General features: G+C 33.6%; 1 protein-coding gene and 1 pseudogene across 1 annotated transcript; both read right to left on the bottom strand.

Annotated features, from left to right (window-relative positions):
* Positions 1–3,597: 3,597 nt before the first annotated feature.
* LOC119536804 lies at positions 3,598–4,387 on the bottom strand (annotated as a pseudogene).
* An 8,256-nt stretch (positions 4,388–12,643) lies between these two features.
* LOC119537445 (olfactory receptor 5F1-like) lies at positions 12,644–13,588 on the bottom strand. Its single transcript, XM_037839892.1, has one exon. The coding sequence runs from the start codon at positions 13,586–13,588 to the stop codon at positions 12,644–12,646; it is 945 nt and encodes a 314-aa protein (XP_037695820.1).
* Positions 13,589–17,374: the final 3,786 nt, after the last annotated feature.

Below are 17,374 nucleotides of genomic sequence, written 5' to 3'. Positions count from 1 at the left end.
TTTATATATAGGTTGCATGTAAGCATACAATGACTGATCTTTCTAATGTTCCTACTGAAAGCCAAATCAGCATAATTGTAAGTGTTAGATGAAACTTAAAGAAGAACTTCCCCAAATTAATGCTTATTAAATATCAGGGAAACCTATCAAAATGACTTTTGGAATTTATCTTTTTGTGATTTTCAGTAAAGGAATTACAGTTTTTGTATCTTCCTTAAAAGTACACAGCTATTTGATTAAATCATCCCAAATTGTTAACTGCTGTTGTGTATTTTTGAATTCTACCAATGAGTTTGCTGATCCTGATCTTCCTTCTTCCTTTCATACTTTTGTTTTTTAATATAACACTTCTATATTCATCCAATTGCTTCCTGAATCCATTCTCAATTCATGGTTGAGAGTACAGGCTTATTTTGTGGCAGCAACATTGCCCAGTAGAAAGTCAGCTGATTTCTGAGTTAGATCTGAACATTAATCCTAGCTTTATTGCTTCTTTTCTATGTAATCTTGAACAAATTACTTATTCTGATATTAGTTTCCTTATTCATAAAATGGATGGTGATATTATCAACCATTCAAGGTTGTTGTGAGGATTAAATAGGTTTCTGATGCACTCAGCTGAGCTCTGGCAAACAGCATACCCTAGATAAATGTTTTCTTCTTCCTAACAAATTAAGTTTGTTTTATAATTGATGTGTTCATGATCATAATTAATACTTATTATTTACCAAAGAACATTATCTAGATGTCTGTATTCTAGTCCATGAGAAAGGTCTTATAGTTAATTATCCTGTTGTGGGAGAAATGTTTGAAGTCATATGAATCTATATCCTTAAATATCTGTATTTATAGAATGCAACCGTGTTTGTCTTTTCCTTATAAATGTATTAAATTCATCTTTAAATATTTTTCATTGCACAGGTGTTTCATGAATACATTTAAGTTATAAAAATGCAAACACTACTGATGAAGTCAGTCTCCCCTGCCACTTCTTCAATCCTATCACTATGTAAGGTTAAGCTTATATTGTCAGCTTAATGTCTGTCCTTTTAAACACTTCTTTTCAGTTACACAACCATTATAGTGTATGTACATTTTTCAAAGTGAGTTATTTTCCAGTGATCAGAGCCATAATTTAACTTGCTTCTTCAATTTGCCATAGAGGTTTTATTTTTGTAATGTGTATGTATTTTTAATAAAACATAGTGTTTATATGTTAAAAAAATATCCTACTCATCGAAAGATCCTATTTACAAAGAATCCCCCCCCACAGAAATGGAATAAATTTAAGAACATGATCTTTTCTGGGGTACATACAGCATCAAATCATCACAGTGGGGGACATTATTATCTATCAAAATAGTCATATACTTTAAGAACACAGCTCTCATTTGCTTTTCTCTGCAAAAACAGTTAAACTAGTTCACATCACTTAGAGTGATGTGGCAACCCATGGCCTGAGCAAAACAGGCCTGCAGATCTCTGGTGCACAGCAGTCTGCATGACCAAGGCAGCTAGAGGTTTAAACTATTGTCTTTCTAAGCCAGTAAAGAAAAAAAAAAGGTAAATTGACTTTAAAATGTAACTTTATGGGAAGCAGGCAGGAAGTGAGAGGCTCTTAGTCTCACAAAAAGAGCAAAATGTAATTGTCCAAGTGCTATTCTAGCCCTTCCTGCACCACCCTCCAGGTCAGAGTGACCTGTTCCTGCATCTATGCTCCCCTCGGCCTTAGGAAGGCCTTTGTCTTACACCCTTATAAAAGGCTTTCTTTGCTTTTTGCATCACTCAGTCATCTTCCCTGCGAACGTGATGCCTGCCAGGCCTGAGAGAGCCGTCATGATCTCCACGACTCCTCACCCTGTAAGTAAGCCCTGAATACAACTTCATATATCAGAAAATGCTCATTGTCTTCTTTGGCCTTTGGACTGGCATGGCCCTCTTGGGCTGTGACAAGTGATTAATATTTTTAAAATATTATTTTACCCCTTGTTAGTATCTCTTTCCTAACAACTGACTTTTTTTCTATGTGAGACAGATAGGACATTGATAATTATAGGACTTCTCAGTTTCTCTCTCACACCGTTGAACATTTAATAGCTTCAAGAGTGACCCAATTTCTCCCTGAAAATTTCTCTGGGATTTTTTTTTTATTATTATTATGCTTGTGTACATTTTTAAAAAATTTCCCTGTCTCTGATCATTTCCATTATCTTGTTTGTTTTTGTTTTTGTTTCTTTGTTTTTGATGTGTGTATTCTCTCATATTCTTAATGGTGTATTCCTGCCTTGCTTTGCACTTGGGCTTGATAGTTAATTTCTTCTTGATTTTGCCATCAGGATGGTGAATACATATTCTGGCTCTATTGTCCTGAGTAGCAAGCAGTAATACAATTCCCTATGCACTTGGAGTTAGCTATGTCAATGAAATGTGAGCAACTCTGATTTGCTTCATTTTTGGGAAAAAGCCTTAAAAGCATGTACATGCTTCACCATGTTATTTTCCATCTGTATTTCCTCACTGCAGGTCATGTACTCTTAGAGAGCTGTTCCTTCATACATGAAGGATTCGTTAGGTATCATGGAATAGTACAAAAGGATAAGATTAATTACATCAATTAAAATTGAGAAAAATACATGCAACTAATTGCTATCCTTTTCCTTATCCATAATGAATAAAGATTTATTATGTTTTGATTGCATGGAGACTATGGGTTCATTGTAGTAAACACCAAAAAAATCAGAAAAGCAAAATAAAAATCACTAAAAAATTCACTCTGCAATATCCACAAAGTTTGATGATTATATTTACATTCATAATTTCAATGTGTATGTATTTGTAAACTGTGTATATGATATGTGCATGGTATCTTTTTATAGCAGATATCTAACTATACAGTAACTTTTTTCCTTCTCTCTTAAGATTTCCTTTTCCTTTTATTATCTCCAAGAATATATATATATAGTGTGAATATTTCCATGCCTCTTCTAATTATATGCATATATTTTAAGTGATAATATTACTTTGATCAATTCACAGTATTGTATTAAGCCAAAATTTTGACTCTGATGTACATATAACCATACTGAATAGTCACTTCTATTGATGTACGATCATCTTTCTAAAATTATATCCTCATTGATAGGTCCTTTTTTTTTCCTCCAAGGACTGGTTTCTCTGGAGAGTCATTTCTGGGCAAAGCTGCATGCATATTTTTATTTAATGCACATTTGACAACCTCATTTTTAAAATGACTGTTACAACTCTGTGCAAATCAGTGATATAATTTACAATAAATGATGGAGTTTACATTACAACTGACCATATTACATCAGCCATTATCAAAAAGTGTTCACTGAAAGGGGACATTGCACAATAAAATTATAGAATTATTAATGGAATGATTTGCAATTTGCTGATACATGTACAATTTAGATAACAACATAGGCAAGTCTCTCAATATTAAATTCCATACATTGGAAGTAATATTGTTAGGCAACAAGTACAATTAAAGGCTAATATCTGTTGAAATTTCATTACAAATATATGAGTAAGCATCTCTTGTAAATGCAAATATAATTCATTCTTGAATAAATGACATTATTTATGCAAAATTTATCTCAGTACCATTATGACATCCATGTTTCTTAGACTATATATTATAGGATTAAGTGGGAAGCCACAATAATATAGAAAAGAGAGAGCATTTTGTCAGTTCCTGATGAGTGACTGATCTTGGATCATTTCTGATCCACAGAATAACACCACAATCATAAGATGAGTTGGGCAGGTGGAGAAGGCTTTGGCCCAATTTGTGGCTGAAGGTAATTTAAGAATTGTGCATATGATTTTGGTGTAGGAGAAAAGTATTAATAGAATTGGAACTGTGACAAACAATCCAGCAACTATGTAGACCAACATTTCATTCTCAATGATACACACGCTAGCTTGAGTATTAGGGGGATGTCACAAAAGAAGTTGTTGATATGGTTAGACCCACAAAAGAATGGAGAGAGTATCTGGCATGTCTGCCCTGTCTGGACTGAAATTCCAGTGATCCAAGAGCCAGCCACCAGTTGTATACACATCTTTTGGCTCATGACTGGAGACCAGTGCAGTGGGTTACAAATGACCATGTAGTGGTCATAGGCCATCAGTGCCAGGAGGAAGCGCTCTGTGGCCCCCAACAAAAGGATGAAGCACGTTTGTGTAGAAATAGGCAACTAAAGAAATTCTTCTTCTCTGTGTCCCAAGAGTGGTGAGCAGTCTAGGACACATAACAGTTTTCTAGGAAGGAAAAAAAATACATTGGGATCTGAAGTGTGGGATCTATTCTTGTTGTTAGAATTATGATGCTATTGCCCATCAGGATAAGTATATAGATGACCAAGAAAAATCCAGAAAGAAACCAGTTGAATTTGAGTATATCAGAAAAAAAAAAATTCCGTCATTGTAGTGAGATTCACTTCTGTAATTTTTAATTTGTTTTCTATCTGTGCATTTACATTTTTTGGCTGCATTTTCCTTTTGTAATTCTATTGGAACATTAGTTGCGAACTTATAATTTCTCTCTGACATGTGGTTTCATTGATTCTGGGAGATTTGATGTGAAACCAGGAGCAATGAACTCATCTGTAGATAAAATCAATTCAATCAATTAAATGTACATATAATTAGTTTATAATACTAGATTTGCATTCTTATCATACCAACCATCATGTATTTTAATTCAATTTACAGTGTGACAGGGGGCATGCAATTGAGCTTTTTTTTCCAGTCAAATATGGAATCATGATCTCAAATGCATCCTTGAAACTTTTGTTAAATTTTTGCTCTTCACAGAATTGTGATGCTTCTCACCATATATTCAATTAGAACTCTGTTTTTTCTTTCATTTGTCACTAGGGAATAAATGTTCTGCATTTTTGTTTTCTTTTTATGTGCCTGTCTCATCTCCTTAAATGAATGCGTAAACTTCTGAAGCCGGACATTCTTTTTCAAAGTTTCCCTATTACCATCCACAATATGGTAATTATTATATTTAACACTTACTAATCTAGAACATCAAGAAGTTAGCCAACAAATTTTTATTTTCTATTACAAAATTTTATTCACATTACTCTCCTTGATAAGGTCAGAATCCAAGCTTCATCATTAAAATAATTCTCTCCAACTACTTCTGACACTCTTTTCTTAACATTCTCTCCATTATAAAAGTAGAGTCTTAGTTAATGGCAGCTATTTCTTTTTCTGACCATACACTAGAGTATCTGAGTAATGCTCAAGAAAAACACACATTTCTTTTGTCTCACTTTAAATTAATAACTACAAAGAACAAACAAGTAATTCTGTGCAAAGATCCTATCAAATTTCCTTAGTATATTTGCTCTAAAAATTATGTTAAGTAGTTTCTTCTCTCCTCAAAGATGTCCCCTCACCCATACCACCCATACCATACCAACTGCTATCCCTATTAACTGATAACCCTATTTTATAGTTTACTTGAGAAATGAGAAACAGCCAACATATTTCAATGTATTCTCATTAACTAATCTCTCATGTATATTTACCATAATAAACTTTATTTTCTTTGTCTTCCTATGGCATTTGAATAAATTTTTCCATGAAGATTTCTCTAAAAGGGTCTCACCTAGTCATATTTCTACAATACATACATACAAACAATACATCCCTTGCTTAAGCTAAGCATTCAGGGTTATTTAACCCTTCTTCCCATCCAACATCATTCTATCAAATTTTTCTGATTTCTGGTATATCATATTCCTGTCATTGGGGTGTAGTAGGTTGGGAGGATTGATTGTAGGGTTTGCCAATTTCTGGTACCAAATGTTAAGCGCTTGGGAATTGGTGTAAGTCCAAACTGGCCATGGCACATCACTCACTGCTCCTGAAACTTCAAAATAGGCTGCATCTTCTCATCTTCCATGCTAACTCTATCTGTCTTCTCATTTCTAGAATTACTGTAATTGCCTCATCACACCATAGTTGATTTTGCTCAGTAAATACAGCGTGAACATTTAAAAGATAAAAGTCCTATCACTTTACTGCCCTGTTGAAAACACTTCCATCTATTCCTATTGCATTGAAATGAAGTTCAAATTCCTTCTCATAGATTACAAACTGCTATATAATTTGGCTTCTGCCTGTATTTTTAACCTCAACTGCTAACACCCTCCTCATTTTCCCCCCATACCTTCAGTTCTTCTTTAAGCTTCTACGAAAGCACAATTTAAAGACACTCTTTTTCTTCTGTCTAGAATGTTCTTCACATGACTATTTCTATTTAGGATTTAAGTCAGATGTCACTTTCTCAGAGTGGCCTTCCCAGTTTTATGGTACAGATTATGTTAGTACCATTGAATTACACTAATGCCAGTGTTTGAGTTGTCCCTTCATCATATTCTTATTTTTTTTTTGTTTTAAAAGAGTGTTTATAACCCTATTTTTTTTTTTTTCATTACAAGTAAGGAAATTGAGACTCAAAACATTGATATAATTTTCCTTAGTTTTCAGAGATTCTAAGTTTCACCTCTATGCCACTGCTTCCAAATCCCTGGGTTTGATATTAGAAAAATAATTACATTTTCTAAACCTGTTTTTGTTTTAAGATAAGAGATCTTAAATATGACAATGCTAGGAGATCTCACCTACCATCTGTTAATTATATGCCATGCACAACATTCTTGTTGCATTTTGAACTAAGTTTTTTGTTTTAAAACCATGAAAATATACATTCTCTAAAGCCATAGGTGGTTTATTATTAATTGATGCACTAGTTTTTGAACATCTTTGTAATTTTTCAAGACCGCAATATTTTCTTCTCCCCAGTTTGTCTTCCTGTTATCTCCTAAAAAATACTACTGAATTATTTTTTCTGTATATATTTCAGTATATATATTTTCTATATATTCAGTAAATTTTATCAAGGAGTTTTGTTTCTATTTAGTAAGAACACAGATGAAACAGAGCTAGGACATGAAATGAATACTGGGCTGGGAAGTAGAGTCATCAGGTAAAGCTGCTATATGCCATTTTACACACCTAAGTTAATCCACTTTACCTACATGTATCCTAACTCCCTTGTCTTTATTTTATGCAGAAAAAAGTACCAAGGCACATAAGAATGTGAGTGAAGTGTATAGTACTTCACAGAGTGTTGTGAAGAGAAAATATATCAATAGCTGATACATCAAACAAAATCCAAACTCAATTAATAATCAATTTGATCACCATCTATGAATCTCCTTCCAACCAATCTAAGCAGTAATATAATCTCTGGCCTATAAAATCTAACACTATTTTCCACCGATCAGTCCTTGGACCTTCTATTTGACTGTTCACATCTTTTCTATCTTTGAAATTATATCTCATGATTTCTTCTGTAAAGAATATAGCACATGATTATACCCATAATATGGTACTCCAGATATGGTTATGAATTAAAAGTAGAAATTACTATTACAATTGGTTATTTACCAGGAAGAGGGATTAGGTGAGTAAAAGCACAAAGTGAATGAAAAGTCAAATCTTTGATTTTTCCATGTTAATTTGTATTAACAATGGCATAAGATTCCAGTAATTCTCATTATTTGTTGAATTAAAATGGATATTATTGTTTCAAATACTACTTTTGGCATTTAAATATCCTAATCAGAATATTTGAGCACTTTGCTCTATTTTAAGCCAAAATTAAGTGTTATTAGGGAAAATCAAAACAATGTATGAAAGGGTTAGCAAATATCACTTATCATATTCAAGACTCGCCGTGTTTGTAGACTAACTTTATTGAGGTAAAATAAATGATAATAGATGATATAGACCAAAAAAGTTGGCTAAGTATTGAATGTATAATTTGGAAGAAATAAATGCTGTGTATTTGACCTAATAGAAGGAGATTCATTCTTAGAAAAATATTTTTATGAATGATGGTAACATTTCCTTTGTTATCAATATGAAAAAATATATCAAGTTAATTATTATGTATCATTCTTTGCTTCCAGTCTTCTTGAGATTATTTCTTAAAATAAATGTTTTATTATTATTATAATTGCTGACAATATACAAATTAGGTGGAATTTTATATATTTCAAATGTTTGAAGCTTATTTAAGTTTTTGTTCAGAAAGTAAAAAATCTACAGGTAGTCTATTAGATATGAATGCATTCTCAAATAAAAATATACTCATGGTTTCAAGTATTTGACTTTTTTTTGAATCTTCATCCTCAAATTTAAAAAATAGATCTGAATTGGAATAAAATATCAACATATTAATAGTATATATATTTACTTTATTCAGTTCTGTTGAAGTTGCTTCTTTCTCTCTGATGATGGATATATTTTTTTCTTTTAAATTGTTTGAGATCTATACCAACTTGCTTTTGAACAGCAAGTGCTCTTTATAGAGGATATAATCACTTCTTTCCTGTGGGGATATCTTCTCCCTCTTCACATCAAAATTGCTGGCTAAATGTTCCTGCTTGCAATTAATTTGGTGTTTTTCCAAGTAACCCTTTTATGATTTACCAGACTTTCTCTGCAGTCTCTCTATGGAATATAAATTTATGTACCTTCCATTTCCCAAATACAGTCAGAGTGCATGTCCTGGAAGAAGTCAGACTCTTAATCGATGATACTACCTGCAGGAAACAGTTGAATCTACTGTCTCCTTACCTTTCATACTTTATCTCCTCTGAATAGACATTTTAGCAAATCCTGCCTCTTTTTAGCATCATCTGAATATGCTCTGTGTATTTTCTCATCATTATGATGTATTAATTTGCTTTGTAGGAATAGACATTTATGGTCCTGGAGTAATGTTATGAAGACAAAGGCAATTCTGGTTTTTGAGAAACTAAGATTATTTTATTCATATTGTGATGTCCTCTCAGACAACATGGGAGCCCTTGAATAGACAAACCTAGCTCATTAATGAATACTATAGACAAAGACTAAGAAAAAAATTCATATAAAAATTAAAAAAAAATTCAATTCTCTCTCACATTACCACATTAAATAATTTAACATTTCCCAATTTCAGCTCCCATTCATGAACTTTTGGAGGACATAGCCAAAGGGAAAGTAAATCATAATATTTGGGAAATAATCTAAGAAATATTCATTCTTTCTGAAGTTCTTTCTCATTGTCTGTGCACAAAGATCCTCAATATTCACAAAAGTGAGTTTTGACCAGCACTGTCAATCTTGAGTACTGGTCACACGTTATGTCTCAAATCGTCCCCGTTCCAAGAATATTGATGATGGGTTAGATGTTCCCTTATTCCCATGAAAATGGAGAAGAAACAAGTAAAAAGCAGGGAAAACAAGGTATTCACCAGAAAAACTATTTACCCTACAAAGGATAACCAAAAAAGGATAACCAAGTACATATTCTTTCAATTTAATCAAGGAGAAAAAAGCAGGAAACAGAAATATAGTAATTTTTCCTTCTCTAGTCAAGACAGTCATATAATCTGAATATTTTAGAACCCAAATTCAAATTAGTGGATTGGTATTTATAAGGCTGTTTTATATTGCTTATGCCTAATTAAGCCAAATATAGTTAGATGTTATTTAAAATACAGTTTGTTTTAAAATATCCCATGAATTACAGTTCTCAAAATAAGTAGCAATATGCAAATGCATTGTTACTACCATTGTCATTTTATTCCTTATTCTATTTCCAAACCTGTGGATGCAAATCCAGAAATAAATTTGAATCATGACAAGGCATTAACTCTATCATGCTATAGAGATGAAGTCCTTGGACAATGTTGGCAGTCCCACTGAGAACAGATTCGTAGACTGCATCTTGGACAGGAGAAACTGAAAACTGGGGAAGATATGGATCATAGGCATTTGTGAAATGTGTACTGAAAATAACCTTTTGGACAGTCTGCATTCAGTAACACAGATTTGGTATCAAAGCTCCCAGTAGCCTACCAGCATTTTAAAATTCCATGTGTTTTTCCACATCAGATATATTATTCTGGTCTGAGCTGAACATTATTAAATATCTAATTCATATGAGTCTCATATGAAGGTATCAGTCTTATCATCCAGAGAAAATGTGGTGTGTGTGAACTTTTAAAGGAAAAAAAATAATAAAATTATGAAAGAGGTAAATTGTATTTTGCAGTTTTGTTTAGAGTTTGGAAAAAAAAACACTGGCAATAGCATATTTAAAAATAAGATTTCTTTTGTGTTGCTCTGCATCTGATTTCTGTTTTTACTGTTTTTTGAGTTCACATTACTTGGCTTTATTGGACACCACTATTGGGGGATGAAGCTATGTCCTTACCATCATATCAATGTATCTTTATTGTTTGCCCTTCAAAAGTATTGTTTGTCTTTCTGACTAATGCTTACCAAATATAGCATTTAGGATGATTCTAACACACAGTCTTCTTCTGTAATGCATGATTTGGGCACGGTGACATTCATTATTGAAATAATACTTCAATCTGTTCTTTATATTTTTTTATGCTTCCTGTGTAAGCATTCTGTTTCCCAGCTAAATAAACCTATGCCATGCTCTTTCTGAAACAGGACTTTTTTTTTTTTACTTTGTTTTTTCTGTCTCTTACCAGTATATTGTAAATTCTGACACATCTTCAGCACAAACTAATTAGTTAATATTATTTGTTTCCTTCTTACATTTGTTTTTTAACATCACACACACATACAATTTCACAAGATTAAGGGTTTGGATGGATCCCAATTCTGAAACGCAGATGAGTTTTGACGCATATCTTAATCAGGTTGATAGCTGCTTTCAAAACTTCAAAATTTCATGGTCTATAGTCATCATCTTATACTTTAGAAAAAAAGCTTGAACAATAGTTTTTATTAAGTGACTGAAGTAGCCCAAGAACTCTACTGATGAACAGGCTCAGGGATGCTGCATGGATATTCACAACAGCATTAAAATCACAAAATTTAAGGAGAATCTTAAACATAGCACATATCAACTTCCAGGCAAAGCAAATAATTACATCAAAGTCAGCAACAATTGACTGTTTCTGCTGTCTGATGCCACACATTCCATTTAGCATCCATTCTATGTTGTCAATACAGCTATGAAATCCTTAACACATCCTATTCTACAGATTAAATATTCTCACATCAATTCAAGTACTTTGCATTTGATTTCTTTTTCAGATACCTGGCCATTTTTGGTACTATCTTTTTGACATTATATTGTTTGCCTTTGTTCTCGAAAACAGATTGACTCTAAAAACATACTATTTGCTACTTTATTTGATCAGTATGAAGTCAGTGGGACTATTACTTCAGTTTTCCTGAGCACTAGCCTTATCTTATTTCTGTTTACAGAATGCATGACTTATCATATCATGATAAATATTTAGTGCATGTCAGTTGATATTTAATAAAATATATCCAAAATTATTTTGCATATTTATATTGAAACTTTTTTTTGTTTTTCTTTTCAGCCTAAACACAGCACCTCATCTCTAAATAGTATCATCCTACTATTTTTAGTTTATTATTTGGATACATGTAATTCTTCAGTCTTGATTGCTTCATTCTTTCCAAACTGTTTGCTTTCTTTTCCAATTTTGCTACATTCACAGGTTTTGTAAACAAGTCTCTATGTAACTTTACCCAAACACTGATAAAGATTCCATTAAAATACAAAATATAAGTGAACGTTATAGATATACCTCCATTTTAATCATGTTTTGATTTAATATTGAGATTGATTTGCAATTGTTCTTTATTGACAATTGATGGAAGATTTTCTTGAGGAAGAAAACCATTAGTCTAAAAATTGTTGGTCAGATTCATCCATTGAACATTGATCTAGCTCAGTGGAACAAAGCATCATTTGAATTTCTTGCAGCAGCTGAGTGTGTGTTTGTGTGGCTCTCTGTGTGGGGGCAGGTGGCTCTGTATGTCTGTGTGTGTGAGAGAGACTGACAAAGAAAGGAAAAGGAGAAATTGGAAAGTTTTGAGGAGAAAAGAAGGGAATAGAGTTTTAAGTGGCTCATTGCAATGAATCAACACTTTTCCTTGTGGCACATTTTTGTGCAAACACACATTTATTCTTTAATGTTTGTATGTGTGATGGCTGGAGAAAAGGAAATAAAAGGTGAAGAGTTGAGAGTTGTAATAAAACTACAGTACTGAAACTTTAAGCATCTTCCTTCTATCTTTCTGGAGGAAGATACTTAATTTAATTAAAAAGGAAAATTAGATATTTATATAAAGCATTTCTAATATATGTAACATATAACATCTTACAAATCATACAAAAGATGGAAAGGACTACATAAGGAATAAAAAAGAGTGTCTATTTGATTAATTTCATGTAACATTGCAAATTTTTCCCATAAACATTTAATTCTCTTATTTCAACTGCTAAGATTTTTTTTACAAATAAGCCCTAATTTTTGAAGACACAGGCAAGATATACAATAATTGTAAGATAAAGGGGCCATGTTCCTGTATCAGTCTGGTAATCTACCTTACCAGTACTTGGATGCAGATACTTGAATATTAACAGCATGTGTTTACTTTGAAATAGTGTGATAAAAACCCCTATGGTTAAACAAGTTTTGAAAGTTAATTAAAAGACCTTTTTTAGTTCAGAAAATTAACCAGACTGTCACAGAAAAGAAGGAATTTTTTTCCTGGTAATTGTATTCCATAAAGCTTTCTTTACTTCCTTATTCCTGAGGCTATAGATCAGGGGATTCAACATGGGGATCACTACTGTGTAGAACACGGAAACCACTTTGTCCTGATTCAGGAAATAGCTGGAACTGGGTCTCAGATAAGTATAGATGGAGGTGGCAAAGAACAGAATTATAGCTGTCAGATGAGAGGCACAAGTTGACAATGCTTTACGCCTCCCCTCCCCTGAATGCATATGAAAAATGGAAATGAGAATATAGGAGTAGGAGGTGAGAATGATCAGCAGAGCCCCAACCAAATTCACACCAGCAAAAGTGGAAACAATGCTTTCATTCACGCTGGTGTCAGAACAAGAGAGCTTAAAAATTGGGGGGCTGTCACAGAAGAAGTGATGGATTACATTTGGACCACAGAATGGCAAACTGCTTATATAACTGGTATTAACCATAGAGTTCAACAATCCTGCTGCAAAGGCCCCAGCCGCCATCTTCAGGCATACTGTCCTGGACATGATTAAGGGATAACATAGCGGGTTGCATATGGCCACATAACGGTCATAAGCCATTAACCCAAAGAGGATGATTTCAGTTGTTGCCAAAGCAATGAAAAAGTACATTTGCAGGAAGCACCCAGCAAAGGAGATAGTTTTCTTCTGAGATAATAAATCTGTCAGCATCTTTGGGGTGATAGTGGATGAATAACAAACGTCCACAAAAGACAAGTTAGTCAGGAAGAAATACATGGGTATGTGAAGTCTAGAATCAATTCTAATTAGGAGAATCATCCCAGTGTTACCCACAACTGTAAGTATGTAAATCAGAAAAAATAGCAAAAAGAGGATAATCTGTTCCACTATGGATCTGGCCAGTCCCACCAGGATGAACTCATTCAGTGTAGTATAATTTTTTCTGGCCATATATTACAAATATATTTTGTTAAAACTGTGTATAAAATCCAAATATTTTTCCTTCTTCAAATATTTAGAGCCAAAAGTAAAATTGTTAATGAAGATTTATGCACATGGGTGTAAAACACCTACCTTAACATTGCATAGTAAATTGAGTGACTGAAGTAAGATAAAATTAAGAGGACAAATGGATAATACATTTGATTTAACAACAATGTCTATATTGAATCTGGATTATGGGCACCTTGAATCACTGGTCCCAGTCCAAAGACTTCAGTTTCTGCAAAAATAACATACATATTTCTCTTCTTTCTATTGAAGCCCACATCCAAAATGCAAAGGATAGAAATATTCTTGCTGAACTTTTCCTATTGTCTGAAAAAGTATGTGAATTTAACTCTAGGATATTAGTTTTTCTTTCTGTGAAAATCACTCCATATAATCTTCACCTACAAAATTTATAAATAGTCCCTGGAAATGTCTCATGCAAAAACCCAAGAAGCAAAGTTAATGAAATTTTTAGTTAAGTAATATTTTGATGTTTATTTTTAAGGACTATTTTAATAATTCATTTATAGAGAATCAAACAGTTGTTTTAGTTTTGAGGCTGGTACACTTACAAATATTGCCATGTAGTAGCTGACTTGGTGTCTGTTCAAACCAGCAAATAAAAGCTCCAAATCTTTCTTTCTAGATAGCATTTTACCTCTCTAGTCTATTTTATCTTTTATCAAAAGTTCTCAGTTAGAGACTAAAAATTAAAAAAAGAGTAAACCCCATCTTTACAGTGCACTCACTGTAAAGTTGAATTACCTATTTGTAAAATATTGAGGGACTCTGAGTAAATGCATGTTGCAGCACTTTGTTTTGTTGTCCTTGATGAGGACTGGGAATTAGGTAGTTGTAAAGTCAGTTCTCTAAAGGCAAGAGCTCCAGTCTCAAAGGGAAAAGACTGACACTGAGCTTATGCAAATATATTTTAAAGCTGAAGCAATCAGACATTATGTGGAGCTTGAATAATAAAAGTTTTCTGTTTGCTAGGTTATTTTAAAGTCTTTCAATAAAACTAGAATAAATAATTTTAATTGGCTATACATATTGTATCTATTAGTAATTTATACTTATTCCAAAAGAAATGCATAGTCCAAAACCAAATTTTTATTCCTCCCCTTAGCCTGTGTGTGTGTGTGTGTGTGTGTGTGTGTGTGTGTGTGTGTGTGTTCCTCCCTTTGTCTGGATAAATTTAACCATCACCGTAGGTTTGCCCTGAGTGAAATTAATGAGAAGGGGAAGCAACCTAATATCTTTTGCCTCAATGCTCAAGAAATACTCTATTTTAAATAAACAGGAAAATAGATAAGCACACCTAATTTCTTTTTATTATTTTAACATATTGTTGTTTGTTTGCAATTATTACCTGTGATAATGGTCCTTATACTGGGGATGAAACTAAAGATTTTCTGGATCCGAGTCCATAAGTAAAACAAGGTGAAATAAAATACATTGGGTATTCATCTGCAAGGAGAATATTTTCATAAAGAACTCACAGTGCATCAGATATCATAGTAAACTTTTTCCGTTTAAATTCTCAATTAATCCTCTACACTACTCTTTGAGGTTGGCATTATTGTTGTTTTCATTATGCAGATAAAGTAATCAAGGCATTAGAGTGTTAAATGACTTTCCAGTAGACACACTGCTAAGAAATTTAAGATTCACCTTGAAAACAATTTTTTTTTCAGTGGAAAAGCATGGAAAATCATTTATTCTTACAGCAACACTTGTATGCAAGACAGAATTCATACAGCATAAAACTCTTACAGGTGTTATGAATCAAGACATATTTTCAATAATCACTCATTCCTTAGCATTAGTATTCTTATGATGATGAAACATTCTAGTCAATTTAAGAAAATCTTCAACTGGATTTCATCTCAGAAAATTCATAGTGGGAAATAAAATACTTTATGTGGGCACTTTAGCACACAATTCAGCAAAGAATCAAGAATTTTGAATGAGACTTAAATCCAGCAAAATTAAATTCAGTACATTTGCTCTATAGAATTTAAAAATTCAGAAATGAAACAGAAGTGACAAAAGAGAGCTTAAAGGAAATTTAAGCAATTACTTGCATTGCTTAAATGTAGGAAAAGTAATAAGATATATAAGAGAATTCAAAATATCCTAGGTATATACCTGAATTGTATGTAATTTTAATATGATGTATACTTAGAAGAATAAAAATTTAAGACAGAATAGCTTTAGTTGAAAATAAAATGATGATGCCTTGAAGGCAAATATTGATGGAAGTAGTGCTAGAGAGATTGGCCTTCAGCACCAGGCTGTTCTTGCCCTTACAAGTTGAGCATCAAATTACCCAACTCTATCCTCAGCACCTAAATTAGCGAAAGCATGGCATGAACCATAGAGCCACATTTAATTGCCCACAAGAGCTTTCTCTCACAGTCTGTCTCCCCAGGGTCTTCAGGCCAAATACCTGACCTATCCTTGGAAAAATAGAGGTTTGCTTGAAAGCCAGTTAAATCCCAACCCAGAGTCACGGTCAAGAGTGTGCTAGAGACTCACTGCACAGGAAAAGCTCTCAGTGGTCCCTGCAGTTCCTGCCATGGAGTAACCACTTTCCAGAATGCCCAGTGAGGTCGCTGGAGTGTGCAGAGGTGAGTGAAGCACTGTCACCCCATGATCTGGATCATAGGCTGAATATGGAGCTTATAAAATACTTATTTCACAGGGAAGATAGAATTTTTCACAGTTCTAGAAACTCAATATGGATGTTTACAAAATGTGAAATGGCAACATATTCTAAATAAATTAATACTTCAAGTTTTTATGAAGAACAAATGACCAAAATAAGATTATCATAGAAAATGTTAGTTTCATGCTCTATTATATAAAAAGCAAAATGTCAAACATCTTGTATCATCACTGAGTTTATTCGTATCTACTTTCTTTATCCTCTGTTCAATACCTTGTTTACTCACTCAACTGCTATGCAAATAACACAAATTTGAAGACTCTAAGAACAATTTCCATGACTAAAGAAGACTTGGGGTTCCTCCCATTAGCTATAGCTTCCAGAGAGAACCTGGGGAAATTGTTTCAGACACCAGCCCCTTGCCCCATAGTCACCAGATCAACATTCAAGAGAGAAACAGGTGTTCAGCTTTTAATGAAAGGAAAATATGAATCCAGTCATATTGGGTCTGGCAGTGCTGTGTCTATGGTGGGCTCAGCATGTAGATAAGGTCACATAAATATTGTTGCCATGTACACTTAAAAGTCAGAAAATGGAGAAAGAAAATAAAGTGGGGCAAGAACATGTAATACAAGCGATGCAGACTGCATGATTCTTCCAGCAATATACTCAGCAGTCTCACAGTGTTTGCGGTCCAAGTGAATCTGTGTCTGCCATGGTGAACCCAAAGGCAGGTGGGTCCTGATAGATCCTCAGCTCTTACAGGTGTGCAGTTGCCTTTCTGAAATCTTGTCCTCACTCACTGCCTTGTGGGGTTGCTGAGAGGCTGCTCCAGGTCAGTCATGAAAATACTGTCTAATTCCTAGACTCACCAGTGGCATCTCACAGGATCTACAGCCTTGACCACTTATTGTGTTTTCCAAAGGAACATTGGTGAGCTCATGTGTCTTCCAAACAGGAGAAGGGGTGCAGATGCTCCCTGAATGCATGGAAGTTGCCCCCTGCACTGGTAGTCCCAAGCCAGTGTGTGGGGTGGGGGAGGTACATGATCCCACATGATTCCCTGTGGACATCAGCTC

The sequence above is a fragment of the Choloepus didactylus genome, chromosome 6 (assembly GCF_015220235.1).
Source record: "Choloepus didactylus isolate mChoDid1 chromosome 6, mChoDid1.pri, whole genome shotgun sequence".
NCBI classification, from domain to species: Eukaryota; Metazoa; Chordata; class Mammalia; order Pilosa; family Megalonychidae; genus Choloepus; species Choloepus didactylus.
This window is presented reverse-complemented; position numbering and strand designations above follow the sequence as displayed.